This window comes from Pelecanus crispus, chromosome 2 (genome assembly GCF_030463565.1).
Source record: "Pelecanus crispus isolate bPelCri1 chromosome 2, bPelCri1.pri, whole genome shotgun sequence".
NCBI lineage: Eukaryota > Metazoa > Chordata > Aves > Pelecaniformes > Pelecanidae > Pelecanus > Pelecanus crispus.
Window position 1 is genome coordinate 106,599,267 of NC_134644.1, and position 22,432 is coordinate 106,621,698.

The 22,432-nt window shown below is 37.6% G+C and overlaps 1 protein-coding gene across 1 annotated transcript in view; it reads right to left on the reverse strand.

The window, feature by feature from the left end:
* Positions 1-22,432, reverse strand: part of LOC104036568 (dynein axonemal heavy chain 5-like) — a 175,276-nt gene that overhangs the window by 106,032 nt on the left and 46,812 nt on the right. Inside the window, exons 32-42 of the mRNA XM_075704666.1 lie at positions 21,685-21,796; positions 21,229-21,357; positions 19,689-19,888; positions 19,439-19,592; positions 16,289-16,555; positions 15,963-16,091; positions 15,347-15,562; positions 13,536-13,682; positions 11,772-11,944; positions 8,916-9,094; positions 1,622-1,809 (exon numbers count right to left, since the gene is read on the reverse strand). Of these exons, the coding sequence (XP_075560781.1) occupies positions 1,622-1,809; positions 8,916-9,094; positions 11,772-11,944; positions 13,536-13,682; positions 15,347-15,562; positions 15,963-16,091; positions 16,289-16,555; positions 19,439-19,592; positions 19,689-19,888; positions 21,229-21,357; positions 21,685-21,796 (1,894 nt within the window). The remainder of the gene's footprint in view (positions 1-1,621; positions 1,810-8,915; positions 9,095-11,771; positions 11,945-13,535; positions 13,683-15,346; positions 15,563-15,962; positions 16,092-16,288; positions 16,556-19,438; positions 19,593-19,688; positions 19,889-21,228; positions 21,358-21,684; positions 21,797-22,432) is intronic.

Genomic DNA, 22,432 nt, shown 5'->3' on the forward strand with positions numbered 1-22,432 from the left:
ACATGGCTGGAGCAGAGAGCGGCTCTGTTCTTATCAAGATTCATATTATGGCTAACGAGGGGAACGAGAACAAACAGCTACCCCGGACAGCCTTGAAACAGGGTGGTATCATCGCTGCTGGAATTCCAGCCACAAGCCGACCCAAATTGTGGCTCAGATGGAAATTTACTGGTGATTAAAGTCAATCATCTCACAATCCTATAAATGGCAGTCCTAAGTGAGGCCCTTTGAGCTCTCCTGGACCGCCGCGGGCCGCACCAGCATCTCCCTCTGATCGAAATGTCTCTCGGAGTCAGCGAAACTTAGCAGATATCCAAAAGTCTGCTGCTACCAGAACTCCATTGCAGGAGATCGACAATGGAGCCTGGGCTGCTGATATTCTTCACTCCTCAAAACTCTACTCCCGCCCATTGAGAAATGCCAAGGCATTAGACGTATTTCACTAAACTCGAGGGGAATTTTTAACAGGTATACTATTTTCATATATGCATTTATAGTTGTAAGTGTGCATGCATGAATCAATTTAAGTAGTTTTATAGATGTATGATTTAATTTTAAAAGGAGTTTTATATTGCTGTATTATTCTTATAGCATTACTCTCCTAAACCGTTGACCAAGTCTGAGACTAAGACTAGACCCAGCCGCACCTCGGCTCCTCTCTGAGAAGGAGTTTAGAAAGCAAGCACGTCCATTCTGAACCTCGTGACTCAACGGGAGGGTTTCCGTATCCCCTACATACAATTTCTCTCTCTCTCTCATGTAATCCAGTTTCCTTTATATACTTTTCCTATGTACTAGATACACATACATGCATATACATACATTACCCTTATCCATATAAACTGTTGACCAAGTCTGAGACTAAGACTAGACCCAGCCGCACCTAGGCTCCTCTCTGAGAAGGAGTTTAGAAAGCAAGGGCGTCCATTCTGAACCTCGTGACTCAACGGGAGGGCACCCCCCCCCTTGCCTTTATTCCATATATATGCAATGCTTTTATGAATCATTTTAACTTATTGTAATTTAATTCTCTTTTATGTGCTTCTATATAGTAATAGAGTGAACCTGGCCATCTTCGAATCTGTAACTAAGTCACTGTTTTGATCAATTTTGTCTAATCACTTAATTAATCATTGATGATTGAGTGCTATTAGAAATACTATAATCAAATTCTGCAATTTGCTACAAGTAAATTCTAACTTTTACTAAATCAAACTGTAAAGTCACTCATTCATAGTGAATTGACATAATCAGCAGGATTCACAAACCTGCATTCATGACACCTTGCAGTGGTCAATTACTTCTGTTTTATTTTGATAGACTTTGACTAAAGGTATGAGATGGTTTGGTTTTGGTTTTGTCTCAATTTGTCAATTATTCAACTAAAAAAGCCCTTAAAATATGTATTTAATGATAATTGCATACCTCAAGTCCTAAGTTCCAGTTAAAAATATGGGGAAGAGAAAATATCATCATTATTATTTGACCAAATTATTGTTCAAATTGTATTCACTATTTTCTAACAGACAGTTCCAATGTTTTCAACAGGGAAATTTAAATGGGAAATGAAATAGGAAAGATTTTTCAAAATTATTCCATTTACACATATTCACACACATACCATAGTCAGAAATATACCAAATTCTCTGTCCATGTCAACAACATCACCATCTGTGAAAATGAACTGAGGTTTCTTATTTTTCTTACACTGAAGTACGATATATATCTGCTGAGCAGCTACTGACAAAACTGGAAGTTCAATGCGGTTAAATTCATCAAAGCAACCCCATGCACCTGACTGGGCTAAACCTGAAAAAGCAAAAAAGAAAAATATTTTGTTAAAATATCAGATCAAACAAGAATAATTTATATATAAAATATAGCATGTTCTATATAACTTAAAGTAACACGAGAAGAACAGAGAGTATGAACACAGAGTAAAATGAGAAGTAACAACTCAGAATAAATTGGGCTGTGAATTAATGACACCCAGAAAAATAATTACCCCTAGGAAGAAAGATTTACAAATGTCTTTACAAAGAATCCTACACTTTTACAGCAACCATAAGGCAGAAAGTGCTCAATAATATTGTATATAGCACCTAGAAGCATAAACATGTATATAGCACGGAAATTCTTCTATGCAGGGGGTGAAATTGTCAAAGATGAGCTTGAGAGACACCTACCTAAATGAAAAGCACAGAATCAAATTCAGAAATCACTACATTTGTGACAGAAGCATTGTAGCATTTTATAACGATTAATTCATAGGTCAAAAATTGTTGGAGAACAGCATCCTGCTGTTCCAGAGAGAGGAATCTGATGTCACATGTACAACTGTTATTTGGAACAGACCATGGAGTTCTAGACAGACATTAGTATCCATAAACATCGTGAAATGAATGTCTTTTGGGAGAGCCAAGTACTCCTCCTTCTGTATCATGTTAGCAGGATTGAAATAGGAGAGTCTACAGTGGCAGCTTTCCAGAGCAGTAGTGGGAAAGCTACATAATCCCCTGCTATTCCACATCCATTTCACAAGAGACAAAGGCTAGTAAGTCTACAGCAGGAACTTCATGGATACCACCTCCTCCCTTCCCAAAGCCCACACTGGACTAGTATTTGCTATTGTCTGGGTCCAGCAAGGACCTGGATCAGTACTTTAACTGGTGCTACAAACTAATATTCAGAGGTGCTTAATTCATTCCACTGGGCTGGTGAACCTCAGTTTGGCTTAAGCCGTTTGAAGGCAGTGCTAAATGCAAAAATAAAGCACATGTCCAAGAAAAGGCATTTGTGTGTTTGCAATGTTGAGCAACTGTGCCCAGAGCTCCCCTGAATCCCCATACTTTATATGGCAATGCCTATAGCATGATAAAATAAATGAAAGGGTGTTTATGTGTAACGTTAATTCCATAAGACACTTAATCTAATGGAAGAGAAAGTACTCAAAAATCAATAACAACACTATTTATATTTATATTTATATACTTTTTCTCTCTCCTTTGTTTTGTTTTCTCTTTCATGTTTTCTCTTCTCTTGTCTTTGCTCTGGCCTGTTCTGCTCATATTATCCTTCTTCCCCCTACTGTTCCTTTTCTGATCTTCTCTTGCTGTTCAAGATGTTCCTCTAGGAACTCTCGTCTTACTCCAAATCCCCTTGAGGTCCCTTTTATGTTTCTTCTCTGCCCTTCTTCTACTCTGTCCCATCTTCTACTGTGATCAGCTACCATAACCAAATTAATACTTGTCCGTTTTTCAAGATAGCAAAAAAAGAAAAAAAAATGAAACTAATTCATACATTCATTTTTTACCATTTTTCATGCCCATTAACCACTTCTTTTAATATTGTTGCATTGATTGATATTATTACCCATGTAATTTTGGAAGAACTATTCAACAAAATTAGTGGAGTCACATCAGATAAAAACCAATGGTAGTAGAGCCAAAATTGGCTCCTTAAGATTCTTGCAGACATTTTTCAAATACATTTGGCCCCTTTTGTTACATGTGTTACATGACTATTAGGATCCACTCTTAAAAAAAAAAAAAAAAAGTTTTTGCTACTTCGTTTATTAAACATCAATATCTACTCTTTGGGATACAACAATGAAAAGCCCTAAAGCTGGACATTCATTAAGAAAGAGACTTTGCTCCATATAATATTGTCTCTTACACTTACTATCCATATATTAAAGATTTGTGAAATTAATTTCTCTACAGAATGGTGAGGTAAGGTTCTAGCCAAACAATTTTTTCTTGAGAAAGGAAAAAAAAATCACTTGTTCTGTAATGCCACCTGCTGCATGAGTTAGGAAACCTGACTCCCAGGCAAGGCCAATATCCTACAGCTTTGAATAAATTCAGTTCTTGCAAAATTATTTCATTCTGGTGGAGTTTAAAAAGAAAAAGGAAGGAAAATACACACATGTGCATATATCCCACACACACACAAGCAAAGGCAGAGCAAGCAAACTGTCAGCTGCGTAACAGCTTAGAGACAATATCATTTTGTTGTGCCCTGTCATGCTGTGCATTAATTGCTGTCCCCATGCATAAAATAATATGGTAATCAAATACAGAAATGGAGTACAAGCAGAAAATAAAGGACAAGACTAAAGAGATCTTTAACTATGACTAAGAAATGTGACACACACCCCCAAATCAGTACAGGTATCCTACCAACCTGGTCCTCACATGATATAAGATTCATACAGCATAGTCACTTCAAAATGCATCTCTGCAATGCAGTGCCATGTCCCTTTCCATGTCAGCAACCCTATGGCCTAGGCACAGCTGGGTGGCCTGACCCTTGAATGCTACACTGTGCAGGTACTAGGGCCCCACACATGAAGAAAGTACGTTGCAGCCTACTGTGACAAAGCCTGTTCTGCCAGGTGACCCAACAGGCCCTATGTGCTGCTCTGCACTGGGAGGTCTGGCTAAAAATAGTGTGACAGTGCAGTAATAAATCATGACAAAGCAGCTATAAACTTTCTTTTGTATTGAAACAGCACATCTCTTAAGATTTTACACAGGGGTAGAACTATAGTGACATAATTCAAAGCAGTAAGCTACAAGGTACTTGTTGGTCCTGAAAGAATTTACAGAGCTCCATACTCATTTATTCACCTTCTGAATTAAGATAAATATCAAATCTCACATTAAATATTGCATTAAATATCAAATCACAAAAGGTACCTCAGGTAAGACTGGAGTTGTTTGACTGTACCTATAGAAAACAGAACTAAAGCAAACATGACTTTTATACTCATCTACAGGCAATCACAGACAAAAGGTTTCCTAAAGGGTATTCACCAACACTTTTCAGTAACAGTGATGGAGCTCCCCAGATTTGCTATTCCTGGGCAATTTTAACACTGAATTTGATATAATAGAAAACTTGAAAATTCACCTTCTCACTTGCTTCCCTGGTACTTTCATGGGTTACTTCTGGTCCAGTTCTGATGACTAGTTATATCTGAACCTACCTTTTGTTTCAAATTTAAAAAATAAAACTATCAAAGATGAAAGTCCAGGCCTTGGACATTTTGACTAGACCATCTGCCTGTGAATACCTGGAGTTGCACAGGAAAACAAAAGAGACATGAAGACAGAGAGAGAGACAGAACCTCAGCTCTGAGCCAACCAGGAGAACTTTAAATTATAATTTTATAGTACACAACATATTGTTATGTTATTTATATTATATTATATTATGTTATGTTATATGATATTATATGATATTATATTATATTATATTATATTATGTTATATTATATTATATTATATTATATTATATTATATTATATTATATTATATTATATTATATTATATTATATTTTTCTATTTCTTTATTCTGAAGATCAAACTTATTGTCCTTACAGAAAAAATCTGGAAACATGGCTGCAGACATGACAACAACACCTCCACACACCCTTTTTCTCCTCACTGCTAATATTTGATAACTTGACCCACAGCACCAGATGAAGTGAAAAGTTTGGAAGAGGAAACACTGGTGGTGGAGTACAAAGCCTATCACAGACGTGGAATTCTGAAAAATTTTTCAATGTGTACACTAAAATATGTAGTATGTTTCACAAGAACTTTCTTATCAGTCTGCATGAAAGCACTTCTACAGCTGTGAAGAACTATCCTTCTTTTCCATTAAAGATCTCATATGCATTAAAGAATCTTTCTCTAAATTCACTTTGCTCCTCCCTTTAAACCAAAAAAGAGCTCATTTCCTTCCCCGACTTCAGTATACCCACTCTTCAAGAATACCAGATACTTTAAAGATGTTTCAACATAAAAATTGTGATCCAAGCCAGACCCTTCCAAGTTGTGAAAATAAGTCCAAAGCAACTGGTGCCCTTCACAAATGAAAGCATCAAAGACTTACATAAAAACAGATTCTTTTCCTCCCAGACACACAACAGTCTGATGAATGATGAAAAAATCATCTTATCCGGGCTCTATTCACATGGATCTATTATCTAATTCCCAGGCAATACCATCTCCCTAGCAAATTCACTGAGGTAAACAGTCACAGGTCACCTGAACACCAGTTTCTTGAGTTCTATAAGCATCTTTTCTAACTCATATTGAACACTAGCATGCCATTAAATGAGGCAGACAGACAACAAGGACACATTACACAGTATTACTTAGCTTTTATTGCATATGACGACAATACTACATGGAAAATGGTCAGCTTATAGAAAACAACAGACAAAGGAAGCTGAGCCTTAAAACTCAGCTCATGTTCTTAGACGCAACAATTGTGCCCAGTTTTACTAAAAGAAGGCAATGACAAGCTGCAGTTATCACTATTGCCTCAATCTGAAATGAGAAAGAATGAGTTACCAAACTGCTCAGGGTAAGAAGGCAGAAACAAAGCAAGGATACAGAGGCTAGATGTCTGGGTTGACAAAAGTCAGTAAGTTTAATATAAAGAAGTGAAATCACCACAGAGTTGGGAAAAAAGGTGGTAACATAAAGAGCTCGGTGAGATCAAAGACAAACCCACTCCAAGGAGAAACAAAGGCTGACATCCCTTCTCTGGACTGATGATTGCAGGTACAGCAGAGATCCAGTAGATGACTGCACTTGGCATTATGATCATATTCATACTTAGTCAGACAGCAAGCTGGTCCCAGCCCTCTTGTGTTTATTACCAACAAGTCAAATAAATTTGGGACACTGAAAGTCTGCACACACAATAAAAGACATGCAACTAAAAGTTGGTCCAAAGATATGGGAGTTACAAGAGGTGTTTTGAGAAACTTGTGACCTTGAGTGAAGGCATTCACACATGCAGCTAGTTCAGTTTCTAGCTTAGAAATCTTCCTCTGTTTGTTTGGTATTATATAAATGAGCAGCTTTCCATAGCTTCTGGTCACTAAGTAACTGTCTTCTCTCCTGATACGTGATGATCTGGCCTTGGTTATAAACACAGTATTTACCTCAGGTAAGGACTACAATAAAGCAGTGTATTCAGTACAGAAGTCATCAGCTTCTACGAAAGTTTAACCCACATCCCAGTGTAATTTAATGGGATACTATGAAACCTGTCTTCTGCTCTCACTGCTCACAGGAGCACTGAGCCAGTTTCAGTCTTTTCCACGGCAGTGAATGCCTGCATTCACCTAAAAAGACCAAAGCTAATGCTAATAGAAGACTAGCTAAAAGACTGCCTAACGCTTTAAATGCAGACTCTTATCAAACTTTCCATTCTTGTGGCACTAGCAGGACGTCTAGAAGAGTGGGCTCTTCATGGGACCAGTTCAGGACTGGGGATTAAGCTCTCACAAGAGCTAAGGATGGCCACTACCTCTACCAACCGCTGCTTCCATATTTACTGCACTACCTCAGATTCCTGGTATGGAAATGATAGGCTGCTTTAGCAGGAGGCACTCGATCTTCTCTTTTTGTAGCAGTGCCTCCCTGACTGTTTTCTCCAGCTATCCTACTTGCTCCAGACTGGCCCCTTATTGCACCTCCAACAAGGGAAATCCCAGCAGGAAGGAAGGCAACAGACATGAGCATGCCTGAGAGGGGGGGGGGGAGGTTGAGAGAGAGAGCGATTGAGAGAGTGCGAGAGCACGAGAGCGAGAGATATTGAGACAGAGGGAGATTGAGAGAGAGCGAGAGCGCAGTGCCTTTTCAAAGCTCGGTGTATCTCTGCTGTCATGGCTCATGGCTCAGAGGAATGGGGGATGAAGGCTGGCTGAGGCAAAGAAAGCAAGAATGGAAATGTTTCTTTCTTATCTATTTTCATGTTCTTATAAATGGAGCTAATGTGCTCAATTAGTGAGAAGCAAGGCATTCTGCAGAATGCATAGACAGCTACAAAACTTATGAGCCATGATTAGAAAAACTTGTCAAACTAGTTAAATCATTTTTCCCTTCTTTCTCTGCTCTACTTCTTCCCATTTCCCTCTTTCTGACATGGCCATTAAAGAACTCAGCCATAAACAAACCCAGTAAGACCACAGAAGAGATAAGAGAGAAATATGGAATATCTTTTCACAATTAATTAAAAAATCAGCTTAATCCAAACCTGGCATACCTTTCAGGCTTTCTACCTCCATTTTAAAAGCTTAACTGGATACTTTTAAGCTCTTCAATAAGAAGCCAAAGACAAAAGTTAGTTCTATTAAAATCTTGGCCACCTTTGCTGGCTTCTTAATTAAAACTAGAAATGATCTCCAGGTTTTACTTTAACCTTCAGGAGATATCACAACAGTGAAAATTATATTTATGATACCTTGTGTTAGATTTAAGAGCCCACCACTCACAGAAAATTGTGGTGTTCTGTGGTCTGCCAGTCCATATAACCAATAGTAGCTATATACAAGAAAATAGTCATAATGGAGTCCACAGATATTGGATCACCTGATCACTATTTGCAAAACTGACTTCAAAGCTCTGCTTATCATGAAAAGTTATGAGAGTTTGACCACCATCTCATTTTCCTGGTTTCAAAAAAGTGCTAGAGTTCAAAATAAGACACTGCACCACTTTGCCTGTTTCCCTGTACAGCATCACTGAGCTCGGTATTTGTTTGTCTTGCTTGATACAAAAATGGCAAGGGAGGGCTAAATATCCTCCCCCTTGGGATGGGTGGGAGAGAGGCATAAAGCAAATAAGTAGAAAGGATTAAAAGGGAAACAGAAAAGAGGGCAAAGATAGGAAACACCCTCCAAGAATATAAAAACCCCTGGAAAGCATGCGGGTAGAAAAAAGGAAAAAAAGAAAAAAAAAAGGAGAAATAATCAAATATCAGGAAAAGTTGATGAGCATCTGGAAATAAGAGGAAACAGAGAAGAAAATACTCTACTAATCATTGCTAACTCACTAGTGAAGAGACAAAAACTTATGACCCTAAAATGAACAAACCAGATTATTTCTTACCTTTATAGATACGGCCAAGTCCTCTGTAGTCCATTTGGTCTGAACAATTGAAAACAACAACATACTTTCCCAGGCATTTGCCCATGTCTTTAGTTGTCTCTGTTTTCCCTGTCCCTGCAGGTCCTGCTGGTGCACCCCCCATACTCATGCCCAGGGCCTGTGCCAGAGTGATGTAACACCTAGAGACAGAACAAGGAGTTCTATTAATATTTTTCTAGTATTAATTACTTGAAGTCCATTAATATAACCACAGCAGTTGTATTATACAGAGCTGGGGAAGGGGGCAGAAATGGCTGTGCTTCCCCGTGGTAAGCCCTCAGTCACTCCCTTAGCACACTGTGAAGCTGAGTTACCAGGTACCACTTTTGCCACACCTGCAGAAAAGCATGTGATGACTGCAACAGCCCAGGAAAAGCACAAGTCAATTCTAAATGCTGAATACCAAAATACTGTAGCATTGTGATTTTCTCACAATAATCATATGCCCTCCCTCCAAGACTCAGCCTTATGCTGTAGCACCCAGACCTGCTGGGTTTCTGCCTTCTTTCCCATCTTCATACTCTCTCCAGAGAGCACACAAAAGTGGGCTCTCTGATCTGACAACAGGAAGGCACAGAGGCTGGAAGCAGTTCCTGTTCTTGCCATTTCCCTGCCAGCAGGCCAAACCACAGCAATGCTGCCAGACACTTTAGGTCTTCAAGTTCCAGGAGGAGAATGGACAAGAGGGAAGATTGTAATGGGCAGTGAAGAAAGAAGAGGAGGGACCCATGAATCCTAGGATCATCTTCTGCTTCAGCCTCCATCCTGCGTTGATGTCCCCAGGTTTAAGTCTCACCTCCCAGTATGGTGTGGAGACTACTGAAGGGTGTAGGAAGACTGCTGTTCTAACCTACAGTGCTCCAAAATCCCAGTAAGCCTGTGAAACTCAATAGCTTTATGATATAACTGGGGAGAGAAAATGGGCACTGAAAAAACCCCAAATTATACCAGCTAGTATCACTTCCTATAAAATAATACAGTACTCATTCTAATATAATAGCAGTAATAATGCTTTATCACCTTATTACTCAGTAATCAGTTAACAGGCACTCAATTAACACAGAAAAAATACCACTCCTAACAATTCTGCTACTGAAAATGAGATAAGGACAAACTGTACACATAGTACAAGTCCTAAATAGAACTTGCATTTCATTTTTTGTATCTGCCATGATGTGGTCTGTGTCTGACGTGATGTTTAGGAGCATTCAATTTCAGTCCCATTATCTTAATGTAATGTACTATCGCCAGTGTGTATTTATCATGCGCTTCAGGAATCTCTCTGAACACGAAATCATTAGCCAAACAGCACTTGACTCCAAGCAGATAAATGGAAAGCAAAGATATCATTACCTGAAAACTGTCAGAAGCTCATATAAGTCCATATAGCAATATTAAAAATATTAAAATGGAAAAAGCCTATAAGGGGAATAAAATCTGTTCTTATGCAACACTGCTTACGTACGTAAGTTTCCCACACCAACACTAGAAAACATCTCCGCTTCAAATAATCTTTCAATGACAGTGGATAGCCACCAATCCCTGCAGCTCTGTTTGGCTCTTCTAGGTTTGCCCAAAGACAGATACTTCTGTTCCTTTATGTTATTATTATAGTTTAAACTAATTCAAAAGACTCATTTTCTTCAATAACATCACATTATTGAATAACTAACTAATAACTGTCTAACTAATGCGCTGGTTTTCAATCTCATGTAACATAGCACCTTGAATCAATCCCTAATCAATTAGGTTGCATTTTCATTCTGAGAACAAATTTTGAATGACAGCATTTTCTTGATACTGTGGGCAAAAATAGCCTGCGTGGTAGTGCTGCCATACCCACTAATCAACTGCATGTTTACTGCTGCAAAGAGTCTCTCTCTAGTATAGGAATAGTAGGGTACATAACACAGAACTTGGCAGATGTGTGTTACATATTAAAAGCCAGGTATTCAAGCATAGGGTTTTGGCTCCCTTAAATAGCTCACTGGGCATAATTTTGGTTCAGAAATTGGCAAAAGTCGGAAATTGCACTAGTAAGTAAAATCTAGTAGCACAGAGAGAGCAAAGAGAATTCCAACATTAATTCAACGGCCTGCAGTCATTCTTCACACAGCAAATGACTGAACATGCACAGTATTTTGACATTCCTATCCACACTTAAAAGAACAAGCTCAGGCATAGCAAATACATCTCCCTCTTGCCTAGCTGAAGCACCACCAAGTACTTTAGGAAAATATGCATCTAATGGAGTGTGTACTGTGCTGTATAACTAATGCTCCAGCAATAAAAAGTTCTTCTTATGTTTTTCCCTCACAGCTTTTTCTGTGCTTGTATTCCTGTAATTCTCCACAGGCCTTGCTTAAAATCATATTGGCACTAATTATTCACCGCTATGTCCTGAGTTACTGCTTTTTCCTCTAGGGTGACTTCAAATGAATCACTTGCCATAATCCCAAATTCTCATGCAACTACTAGCTTACTGAAAGCAGCAATATACTGTCTTTTAGATCCACTCTGTTTAGGCTGGTGACATGTATGACATTCAGCTGTATTTACCTTGAGCACAAGTAAGTTTTTCAATGCCTACCACAGCACATATAGCTCAAGCAAACACTCAAAGCGAATTCAAGGCCCCTCCTAGGGGTGCCTGCTTTCACTAGCTGTATAAGCACTGGCCTCTGCTGTTCACCATCGATATTGCAGCACTACAGTGCAACCAAAGAAAGAATTCTGACTCATGAAACTTAAAGGAATTAAGTCAAAGGAATTAAGTCTTAGCTCCAGTACTACACACTGCATTCTTTTTATAACTACCTGTCAGTTAAGGGAGTTATAACAAGCCTGTCTGTACACCCTAAGTATTCATTGCAGTAGGTGAACTCTACATCAGTGATTTGGATAATGCATTTATCCAAGTCTTCAAGAAAATAAAATCGAGACTGTTTTTGCCACTCAAAATCAGATGGAGATTTAATGTTCATACGGACCTATAATGGAAAAGAGAAATCATTAATACAGAAAAGAACAGTACAACAAATTCATCCTAAATTCCATACAGAAAAAAAAAAGTCTACTATGCATAAATGCGAGAGCTGGAAGAACAAGCACAGAATCTGCCAGGAGTCAAGACATCCAGAATTATCTTTTCAAACCTGTACTTTTTGACCACTTTGATTTTCCTCTGAATTGTGTACAGAGATCATGAATTGTGTTTTACAGAGACGTTGAAGAACAGTGATGGAAAACTTCATAAAAAACTAAGTAACAATACTGGTTACACTGCACGGTATCTCGTGCCATTACCCGCAGAAATACTAAACCTTGGACAATGCTTGAATATACTGTATACATGTCTATGTGCTTGTTTACTTGGGATGTATTTTTCAGTATGAACTTGCCACACACATATTTAGATTTGTGGCAGATTAATAGATCTTCATTCATTATTTTTGACACTTGATCTCAAAACCACCAGCCTCTTACGGAATATATAGTCCAGGTTATGGGCCTTGCAGACATAGCATAAGGTGAAGAGGAGGTTCTGGATTGTCAGCCACTTCCCTCTACTTTCTCTCAATCACAAAAGGATGTGTTTAGCAGGGGATAGAACGTTTTGAGAGAAAAGGATAATATTACATGTACCAATTAATCCTTTCCCCAGTTTTGGACTTGCCCCCCCGCCTTTATTTCACATACAGACCCTTTAAATCTAACCAATTTTCTGTGATTTAATTTTATTATAATATGACATTAAATTAGTTGATAATGAAATGTCCAATTAAGAAAATAATTATGAAAATAAATTAAAAATTACAGGAAGAGGATAAAACCCCATGCCTATCTTAGAAGCTGGCAGTTTTCTTTCTATCTTCCAGTATTTTTCTTTATGATTTTCTATCTTCCTTTACACATGCACTTAATTTTTATCTTTCTGACATATACACATAAATTAAACAATGCAGTATTGAATTATTGACCTTTGCATCATGCAAGCTTTTCAAAACTTATTTTACTTCCATTTTTATAATTATGGTTTCATGTATTTGACATACTTACTTAAAGGAAGTCTGATGCAACTTTATTATAAAAAAACCTTAATATGTCTGTTCTGGTTATTTTTGCTACCCTTTTCAAATATATGGAGCCTCACTGCTTTAACCTTTGAATAACTATTACCTTAAATCAACACATAGCCTGGGCTGGAAATCACATGATTGATAGCAATACTAAAGAGACCTTTTTTCCTTTTACATTTCAATTAAACAATGCATTAAATTTTCAGTTTGAGAGAACAGTTTAATTTAAACAGTTAAACTCTTTGCTCACAGTGAATTTGTGTATGATGGATATCAACAACCATTTTAAAAAGTGAAGTCTGAACTTATGAACATACCTATATATAATTCACCCTTATCTCTGCATGACATCTATATGAAATCAAACTAAATCTGATATGCCATATCACAGCACTAATGTCAGAGCTACTCAAAGAGAACAGATTGTAAGATTTGTTTATAATTTTTTATATGTCCAAAAACTTCCATACAGAAAGTCCCTTAAAGGTTTTCAAAAACTTACCAAATCATCAAAGATATCCTTCTGGTGCACATGAATGGTGATTAAAGTTTCATATTTTGTGCGCTCCATTCTTGTCAGATTGTGTGTTGTCATGTCAATCAAATCATTTAAAAGTCCCAAAAACTTCTGATTTGTTGTGTGCATTACCTTTTCCACATAGCAAGAACAGCCATATTAATACAACTGTCATTTCTTCTTCCAATGTTTAGAATAAAACATAAAAAAAATCTGCAAACGTATCGGCCCATGACATCTGTGATCTGCTTTGTATTTATTAGGCTTGGAATCCTAAATTTGGATTTGCAGGCTGCCCTCCATGCATGCATTCTTAGCCCAACAGAGTACCATAGGGTTATATCCAGGTGAACAGGTCACATCATAAGATTTTGTTCCAAGATGGTTGCTCCTTCTACTATACATTACATCTGCAACTGATTGCATCCCTGCTTATTTTCAAAACCATCGGTCTCTGGTTTTGGGTATTGCACATCAGCGCAAGCAGTATTTACTTCTTAGGGGGAACAGGAACCGGGAGATCTATCACATCCTCTAACCAGAGGAGGGGGAAAATGTAATGTCATTTTAGATGCCAATGCTAAAATAACAATTTCTTTTGTGGCACCAGATTCTGTTACAAAATTCCACAAAATACAATACTGACTATATAATATTGACTTAGGTAAACAGCATCAGCCTCTGTCAGTGATGTTCCTGGTACACAGCAAATTATAAAGCACTGAGGTTTCAGAAAGGGCCGCTCATATATACTCCTGTTCCAAACGCATGAGAGAACAATCACACTAGCTTTCTGTAAATATATGCAAAGCCTAAAACTCACACCGTTTGCTGAGAAAAGAATGCTAAAAGCACTGTAAAACTAAGGGAGAACTAAACAACCTGCCTGCCCCCCAAACACACACGCACACACAGTTTATTCTAAGTAAACAAAAGTTGTTTTCTAGTTGATGCAGAAGAATCTTTGTGTCTAGTTAGTGTATGAACTGGAATGGACTAAAAGCAGGTCTATACCCTTTTTAAACTTTGTACAATGCAGAAAATGTAGCATTAAGTGGTCTTCTCCATAGTCTAGAGTCTTCATTTTCATTCACTATGAAAGTACAGCATGGTACCATTCCCCTGCATTTACTTCTGTGGTGGGATGATGTTACTAGTTCTTAGTCCAATCTCACTGTATATTCATTCATTCATTCATATCATACCATTCATACAAATGGTAATTTGTAACTCTTTAGTTCACATCATCTCCTTTCTCCTTCATAGATCCAGTGTTAGAAATAAAACCTTGGTGTTAACAGGATCTTCTCTACATGTTTGAGATAAAACCAGCACCTCCTCAAATGGCTTCTATTTCCCTTCCCCAAAAAAAGAGCTGATTGACTGAAGAATTAAATACACTCTGTTACAGTAGACCAATGCCCATGAAGCACAGTTATTTCCCCAAATTTGGGGAGCTCTGATTTCTTTTGAAATCTGATTTTGGGAAAGTAATAGGATAAGATTCCCTACATTCCCAAACTGAGAAATTGTCCCTTCCCAAGATGACTGCGCTGACAAAACAACAGAGAAAATCACAGGATTAGGAACAATTCCAAAGCACATGCTGGGGTATGGTGAGGAGGTGTGACCTCTTAACATATTTTTTATCATGCTGTTTTCCTGTTAGTTTATTTGTTATTCCAGTTACTTAACTAGTATTTTGTGCTTTTTCCTACATGTTATTTCTAACATCACAATATGCACTGTTCCAAACAATGCTTTTAATTAATCCCCAAAGATTCATTAAATACTACCTTTTTGTCTGTTTTGGTACTGTTCAGTGCATTCTCTGCATCTCTGGTCCAGATCATTTGAATTCCCAGAAGTCCTATTTGTGCAGGAAACATTGCCTGAAAGTCATACAGCTTAAATCCTGAATCGCTAATGGCCACTGATGCTTGTCTAATGATGGTGTGGATTGTTTTCCTAATCCCATTCAGCAGCTGACCTAACCAGAATTCCACACTGCCCTGAAATAAACAAGAAAGTACTTTTAAAGAATTAGTTTATGAATAATTCACAAGAAGAAAAAGCCCTACGTGACTTTTTTTCCAGTCCTTCGTACTCCCATTTCCCTCTTTGTTATTCTCTAATCTTTAAAAGATTCTTCTCCTCCTTCTGCTCCACTGCCCTTCTAGAGATATGTGATGGATTTGGCACTTCACATCAGTAATGCTGAAAAAACAGGTAAAATAATTGTTACAGAATGACACAAATGTCCCGTCCTTTCTGGCCTTTGCTCTCGCTGTTCACATTGGAAGGTTTTCATCCAGCTAGTCAAATAATAGCATGATGTGATACTGTTGGTCTCTACAACATAAATCTACTTTAAATCAAGTCATGAAAAACTGTAATATATAATTCTATTACCTGAGCTAAAACTGGTTCAATAATATTGACCTGTTCTCCTTCTTGAGATTCAAACAATAATATCTGGTCGTAGTTTTTTTCATGAAATCCCACTCGGTTAACATTGTCAAACAAACTTAATAAATGAGCCTAAAACAGAATCAGAAAAAAAAAGCTCCATAAACTGATCTGATATGGCATTCTTACTTTGCTTTAAGTCCTGTATTAGAAGATTCTATAAATCTTTCCATAAGTGAAAGAAACTCTCTCAACTAAATAACAAAATCCTCCATGGTCCTCACTTACTAATATTGACCATAAGAACAGTATTGCCTTACAACTTGTACCTGAATAGTGTGGGAATCAGATGCTTGACCAAGGATTTCCAGAAGAGCAGGGTCAGATACAAAAAAAAATCTTGGAAATATTAACCGTTTTTTTTCCAAATACCCAGTCAGTGACTTCTGACAGATTTCCAATTGTTCCAGCAAATGTGGTAATAGCTGTGCCAAAGTCTCATCTCCAACACAGCACTGCACAATGTTTGATGTTTCATGGGCTCTCTGCATAATTCTCTGCCATGATTTATCAATGTTCTGAAATCTTCTGGCTTCCTGGAGTACACAAAAAATGCATTAGCTCTTCCTCATGTTTGTCAGATTCTAAAAATTAAAGAATTTCATGAGACAAGGTAACAGTTCGATATTTCCCCTTCTGTTCAAGTCTTCTTTGCAGGACTAATGTATGAATATTTATAGGCATGCTTATAATGATCAGTGCTTATAATGACCAGAGTTCAAATTGCAAGAGAAAGTGTCCAATGCAACAGCTCTGGAAATGTCTTTAACTTCATGTTGAGCACCAAAATTGTCCATATAAAAGGATTCCAACACACACCAGAAAACTCAAACAGCAGCCTTCTCAGAAATGACAGTCTTCCTAAAAGCAATACACAATATCATGCAATGGCTGCTCCATACAGGTTACGAGGAGTAAGTCATTAGTAGTAATACTTGACAAACTAAAACAGTATAGTCTGAAACTGCCACACTCGTAAAGCATTGTAGGTGAAAGGACACAAATTCTCAAATACTGGGAGCTGGAGAATAAATATCTTTCTACACTGGGTATACTAACTTTAATAACTCTTTCTTCACCTACAATGAATGAAATGTTAATGGGATCATAAATTATCTGAGAACCAGGAGAGATCTCAAGAGACCACCCAAAGCCATTTGCCTGTCACAAGACAGGATCATACCCATGCCCACTCTTGAAAAACATCTGTCTTGTGTTTAAAGGTGCTCAATGGTGGAGATTCAAAAGCCTCTCCAGGCAATCTTTGCTACTGGTGACTCTGTTTTAATATCTAAGCTTACTCTCTGTTGTGTGTACACCAATTACTTCTCATCTTACTCACAGATATGGAGAACACACTGTTTTCTTCCTGTTGAGAGCAACCCTTATTTTTTTTGAAAACTTATCACATATTCTCCTCAGTTTTTCCTCTCCTTCAAGCCAAAGAGGCCTAGTTTGTTGAATCTTTTCTTGTGCGTCATCCTTCATGGATAGCTCCTCATTCTTATCATCCTCTTCTATGCTCTCTCAAATTTGTCTATGTGTTTCTTTAGCCAAAACCACGCACAATATTCTAGTTATTGGTTATTGATGTTTATGCTTTCCACTTCTCTGCCTGCATTTTACACACCAGCAATCTAAAACTCATTTTCTGATAGTACTATGAGAGACAATATCAAAAGCTTATCAAGATGTATAGCAACTACTGTTTTTCCTCTATTCACAAAGCTTGTTGCCCACCCTAAAAATAAATTAGATTTGTTTGACAGGTTTTGCTCCTAACAAATCTACACTGACACTCATCTCCTTGTTAACTTCCAGATGCTTACAGACAGTTATTTGTTGCAGTATTCATCCAGGAACTGCAATTAAGCCCATTCATCTATCATTACTCCTCCACCAAGCTGTTCCTTCTCCTCCTTCTTTAAACATAGTCACCGCATTTGCTTTTTTCATGGTTCATGTATCATCCTTGTAAGAAGTAGCTTTAGCAGTTATCGAATGCCTCAGCTGTGCTGCAGAATTTGTTCATCTACAAAAACTGCTTATTGATTCTCTGATAAGCATTAACAATATAAACATATCTCGTGAAATAAAAAAAAAGAATTGTTATCTTAAACAACAGTTAAGAAAGCTTTACTTCACTTAAAAAACTAATGTTAGTTTTGGAAATTGTAAGCCTTTCATTATAAAAGATGTAGCCTGAAGTAGAATCATAGAATCTTTTAGGTTGGAAAAGACCCTTAAGATCATCCAGTCCAACCATTAACCTAACACTACCATGTCCACCACTAAAACAATTAAGGGTAGAGTAATAATTTCATGTTTCCTGGCTTGGTGGCTGGATTATTTTTTATTCTCTGGACACACTCCAGCAACTCAATGTCTTTCTTGCAGTGAGCGGCCCAAAACTAGACACAGTATTCCAGGTGCAGCCTCACCAGTGCCGAGTACAGGGGGATGATCACTTCCCTGCTCCTGCTGGCCACACTATTCCTGATACAAGCCAGGATGCTGTTGGCCTTCTTGGCCACCTGGGCACACTGCTGGCTGGCTGTTGACCAACACCCCCAGGTCCTTTTCAGCCAGGCAGCTTTCCAGCCACTCTTCCCCAAGCCTGTAGTGTTGCATGGGGTTGTTGTGACCAAAGTGCAGGACCCGCCACTTGGCCTTGTTGAACCTCATACAATTGGCCTCATATTTAATAATTTCCCAATAATCATGGTTTTGTTAAGTTACAGCACTGGTTGATCCAGTGCTACTAAACTGTGGTGTGTCAGAACTACATGAAAGCCTCTCATTAGGAGACACAACAGAGAGGATGACTTATTCTCGTATTTCTCTCCTGCAGGAAGTCAGATCATTCCTTAATTCTTTTGCAGCTGCTATCATGGAAGGTCATTAATTGCCGTTTGAAGAGGTTGCCATAGTTCACGCAGATTAGCACACATGCAGCTGCCCAAGCCTTGCAGCATCTCTCTGTGGGACTTCATTATACTGAGTCCTAGCGAGTACAGAATTCACACAGAAAATCTGTTGTTCTATTATTACCTAACTTAGAGCCTATAGACATATATAGACAGGAAGAAAGGAATGTTTGCACATATGGCAAAAGTGATACATCAGTTTTGTACCATTAAGTAGTCCTGAGCCCTGTGCTATCATATGATTCACTAATATTGCAAGCTGACAGGAACACCTGAGCCTGAATTACAAGCAATCCTGTTCCTGTAGGCTTGGCCAAGTTCTAAGCAGTTCAACCAGACAGACCGCAGTTTGGCAAAGCTTCTTCTGAACTGCCTATGCGCAGCCCACAAAACTTATACGCGTTATATGCATTGGCAAGTAAATTCTGTGATGTGGCTAGTCTCTTGGTACAACATATTGCCATAACATATTGTTATCATAAATCAACACACCTGAGGTAGTTGTTTTGCAATGTCTCCACCAACAAACACAGCTTCAAGGTAAATCCAGAGGTTTTGTACAGTAATCCAGTTTTCAATTATCTCTGCAGTATTGGTCAACTTCTGAACCCACTGTTGTATAGTGGACTTAAACGGTGCATTATACCTGTATGAACACGAGTTAAAGGGAAAAAGAACCTAAGATGATCATTGTTTACTTTGAGTAGATTTACACAATATGTGCATTTATTAAGTTTTGTACCTGTTGCTCATGAGCGACCCCAGTATCATAAGGCTGTCTTCCACCAAAGCTATTTTCTCTGATATATCTGATCCTTTTAGAAGGAGTTCTCCACGAGTTTTGAATTGGCCAAAGCTGAAAGCATGAGTACTCCATTCACTGATGACATATTTCAATTTTGCTTCAATATCCTTTTCTTTAACAGCACCGATGCAGATATCCTGTGTAAAATTAAACTAGTGAATTACATTCCTCTAAGGCTAATATAATGCACACTCACAAAGACAATTAAAATTCATTGCCTAGATCCAGTCTTCAGTGTAAATTCTAGCTAATGAAGATAGACATTGAAACACCTCAAAATTATTATATTACAAACTAGGTTATATTGTAGTACTACTTCTAACTGGAACATTTTATGGGCTATACTCCGTCTTCACTAGCGCTAGCATCTTACACTTTTGAAAATTCACTGACTCAGTGAATCTGCAGGCAGAATTTGCCTCTTTGAAGTTAAATATACCTACTGAGGGGTTTATGGAAAAGACACTACCAATCAAAACCAATAAACTGTCCAAGAATAGAGCATATGTGGACAACATGACTGCCTGCTACTTCTTAAAGACAGTGAGGACAGGACTGTCGTAAAATTGGTTATTGCATCAGAGATAAAAGGAGCAGCTACTCAGATTGAACTAAATTCAGGTTCGGAAGTATATTGGATTTCATCACAGGTTAAAAGTCTCTCCTTGAGTGTAAGACTATCACTCTGAACCTTTCACATGGCTTATTTTTGGAATTTGGGTACCCAATGTCTGGAAATTGGGTACAGCAGAGTTTGATTTCATGTTTTCGTCTTAGAAGTTCCTTTGTGGAACAAGACAAATCAGGTTACTACCATGAAGGGACCACAGATTTAGCTAAGTGACAACAGAACTGAAGTTAGAAACTGTTGGGGTTTTCCTTCTTTATTTTTAGCTATACTTTGTTCTTGCAACAAGTAATGAGCATAAAGCTAATGTCATTGCTATATAACTACTGTCCCCAAAATGGAGGAGGATTGTACACATTACATAAGCCTTCTCACTGCTCTGTGCTCTTGTGAAGTCACTTTTGAAATACAAAAGAACCTTGTTCTCCTTTAATCCTATATCCTCCACTTCTACTGTGTTCCAAAGATTTTGAGCACTTAACAGGATCAGACTTACATCAACTGTTTGTTCTCTCTGATGAGACATGTAAATGGAAGAAAAACTTGTAAGTAGGCAGACCCTAAACCAGAAGCATGACAGAATCAAACTACTCTTAAAACAACAGAATTCCTTCTATGGGAAGGATTAGTGTAATACCATGTATCCATTTAATCCTTCTCCAGAACAAAAATGAAATAAACTAACCATCACTGCTAATACCAGCTACCAAACTCCATTCTTCAAAAGAATTCTCCAACTAAAGACAAATTTCTTAATGTTCCAAAGCTGACTAGAAACAGGATTCCAGAAGCACAGAGCCCCAGGTCACAGTTAACCATTAAAAAAAAAAAAAAAAAAAGTACATGTACCTCAATATCTTCTTTATATTTTAATAAAGAGGCATCCATTATGTTTTTCAAAGCGAAATTTTCAGAGTCAACATCAAAGTGATGCCCAGTTACTTGTGCAATTCTTTCCCAGTGTCGTGACATCATTGCCTAGCAAAGTCCATAGGAATTAGGGAAGATTTTTAAAAATTGTGTTATTTTTAGGACTAGAATGATCACATACTTTTGCACTGCATCTGTTAAACAAATAGAAGAGTCTTGATTTCCATTCCATTGAAAGCATTAATAGTTCTTCTAAACACATTATGAAGTCTTTTGTTTTACTTTTCTTTAACTAACCCTAACAATTTTTGACATAAATATAGCTGCTTTTATCTATAAAAAATAATTATGGAAAGCATCTTATAGTCATACAACGCAGTCTTCAATAGAGTTTTTCAAGTGAATCTTATCTCCAAATTATTATGCTGAACATACTTTGTTTGCCATCATTTCAAGCAAAGGACAGCTCTCTGTGAAGTCATCAATTTTTTTTTTTAGGTCTTGAAAAGCTTGCCATTCCTTCAATGCTTTCGGTAACTTACGGATTCTTTAAAAAGCACAAAAAAGAAGACATATTTTATTCTTCATAATCACAATCCACCATTTAATAGCACAATATATTCTCATTTTTCAAACAGTGGACTAGTAGATAAAAATCCAGCTGCAAGCTGGCAACATAATACATAGCTGATTGTTTCTGACTGCAGGCATAAAACACTTCTAGAGACAGTAAAAATCACACTAGAATGTGTGATTTGGTTTCTATTTCAGTTTGAATTAAAGGAGGTCAATTTCATATGCAAACTCAAGTCTGAACTCAAGCTTTTGCAGTGTTATTGTTTTATCAAAAATTTGAAAATGCACCTTATTTTGTAAAGGGAAAAAAGGATTAAACAACATATATTTTTTCAAGCAAAATAAAGTACATCCTAAATGAAAACTGACCTGCTTGCAAACAGAAAAATACTTCTGTTTCAATCAAGTCCTATTTTATACCTAGTCTGTACAAAAGATATTTAAAGAAAAATCTTCCTTTATGCACAATTTCAAGATGAAAAAAAAAAAGAAAATTAAGAACCTCTTGTACTGTGAATTGTCACAGCTCCACTTGCTTCTAACAAGTCATGCCAATTTTCATCTGCCAAAGCTATGGACCAAAGACTGACAGCAGTTCTCTTACAGC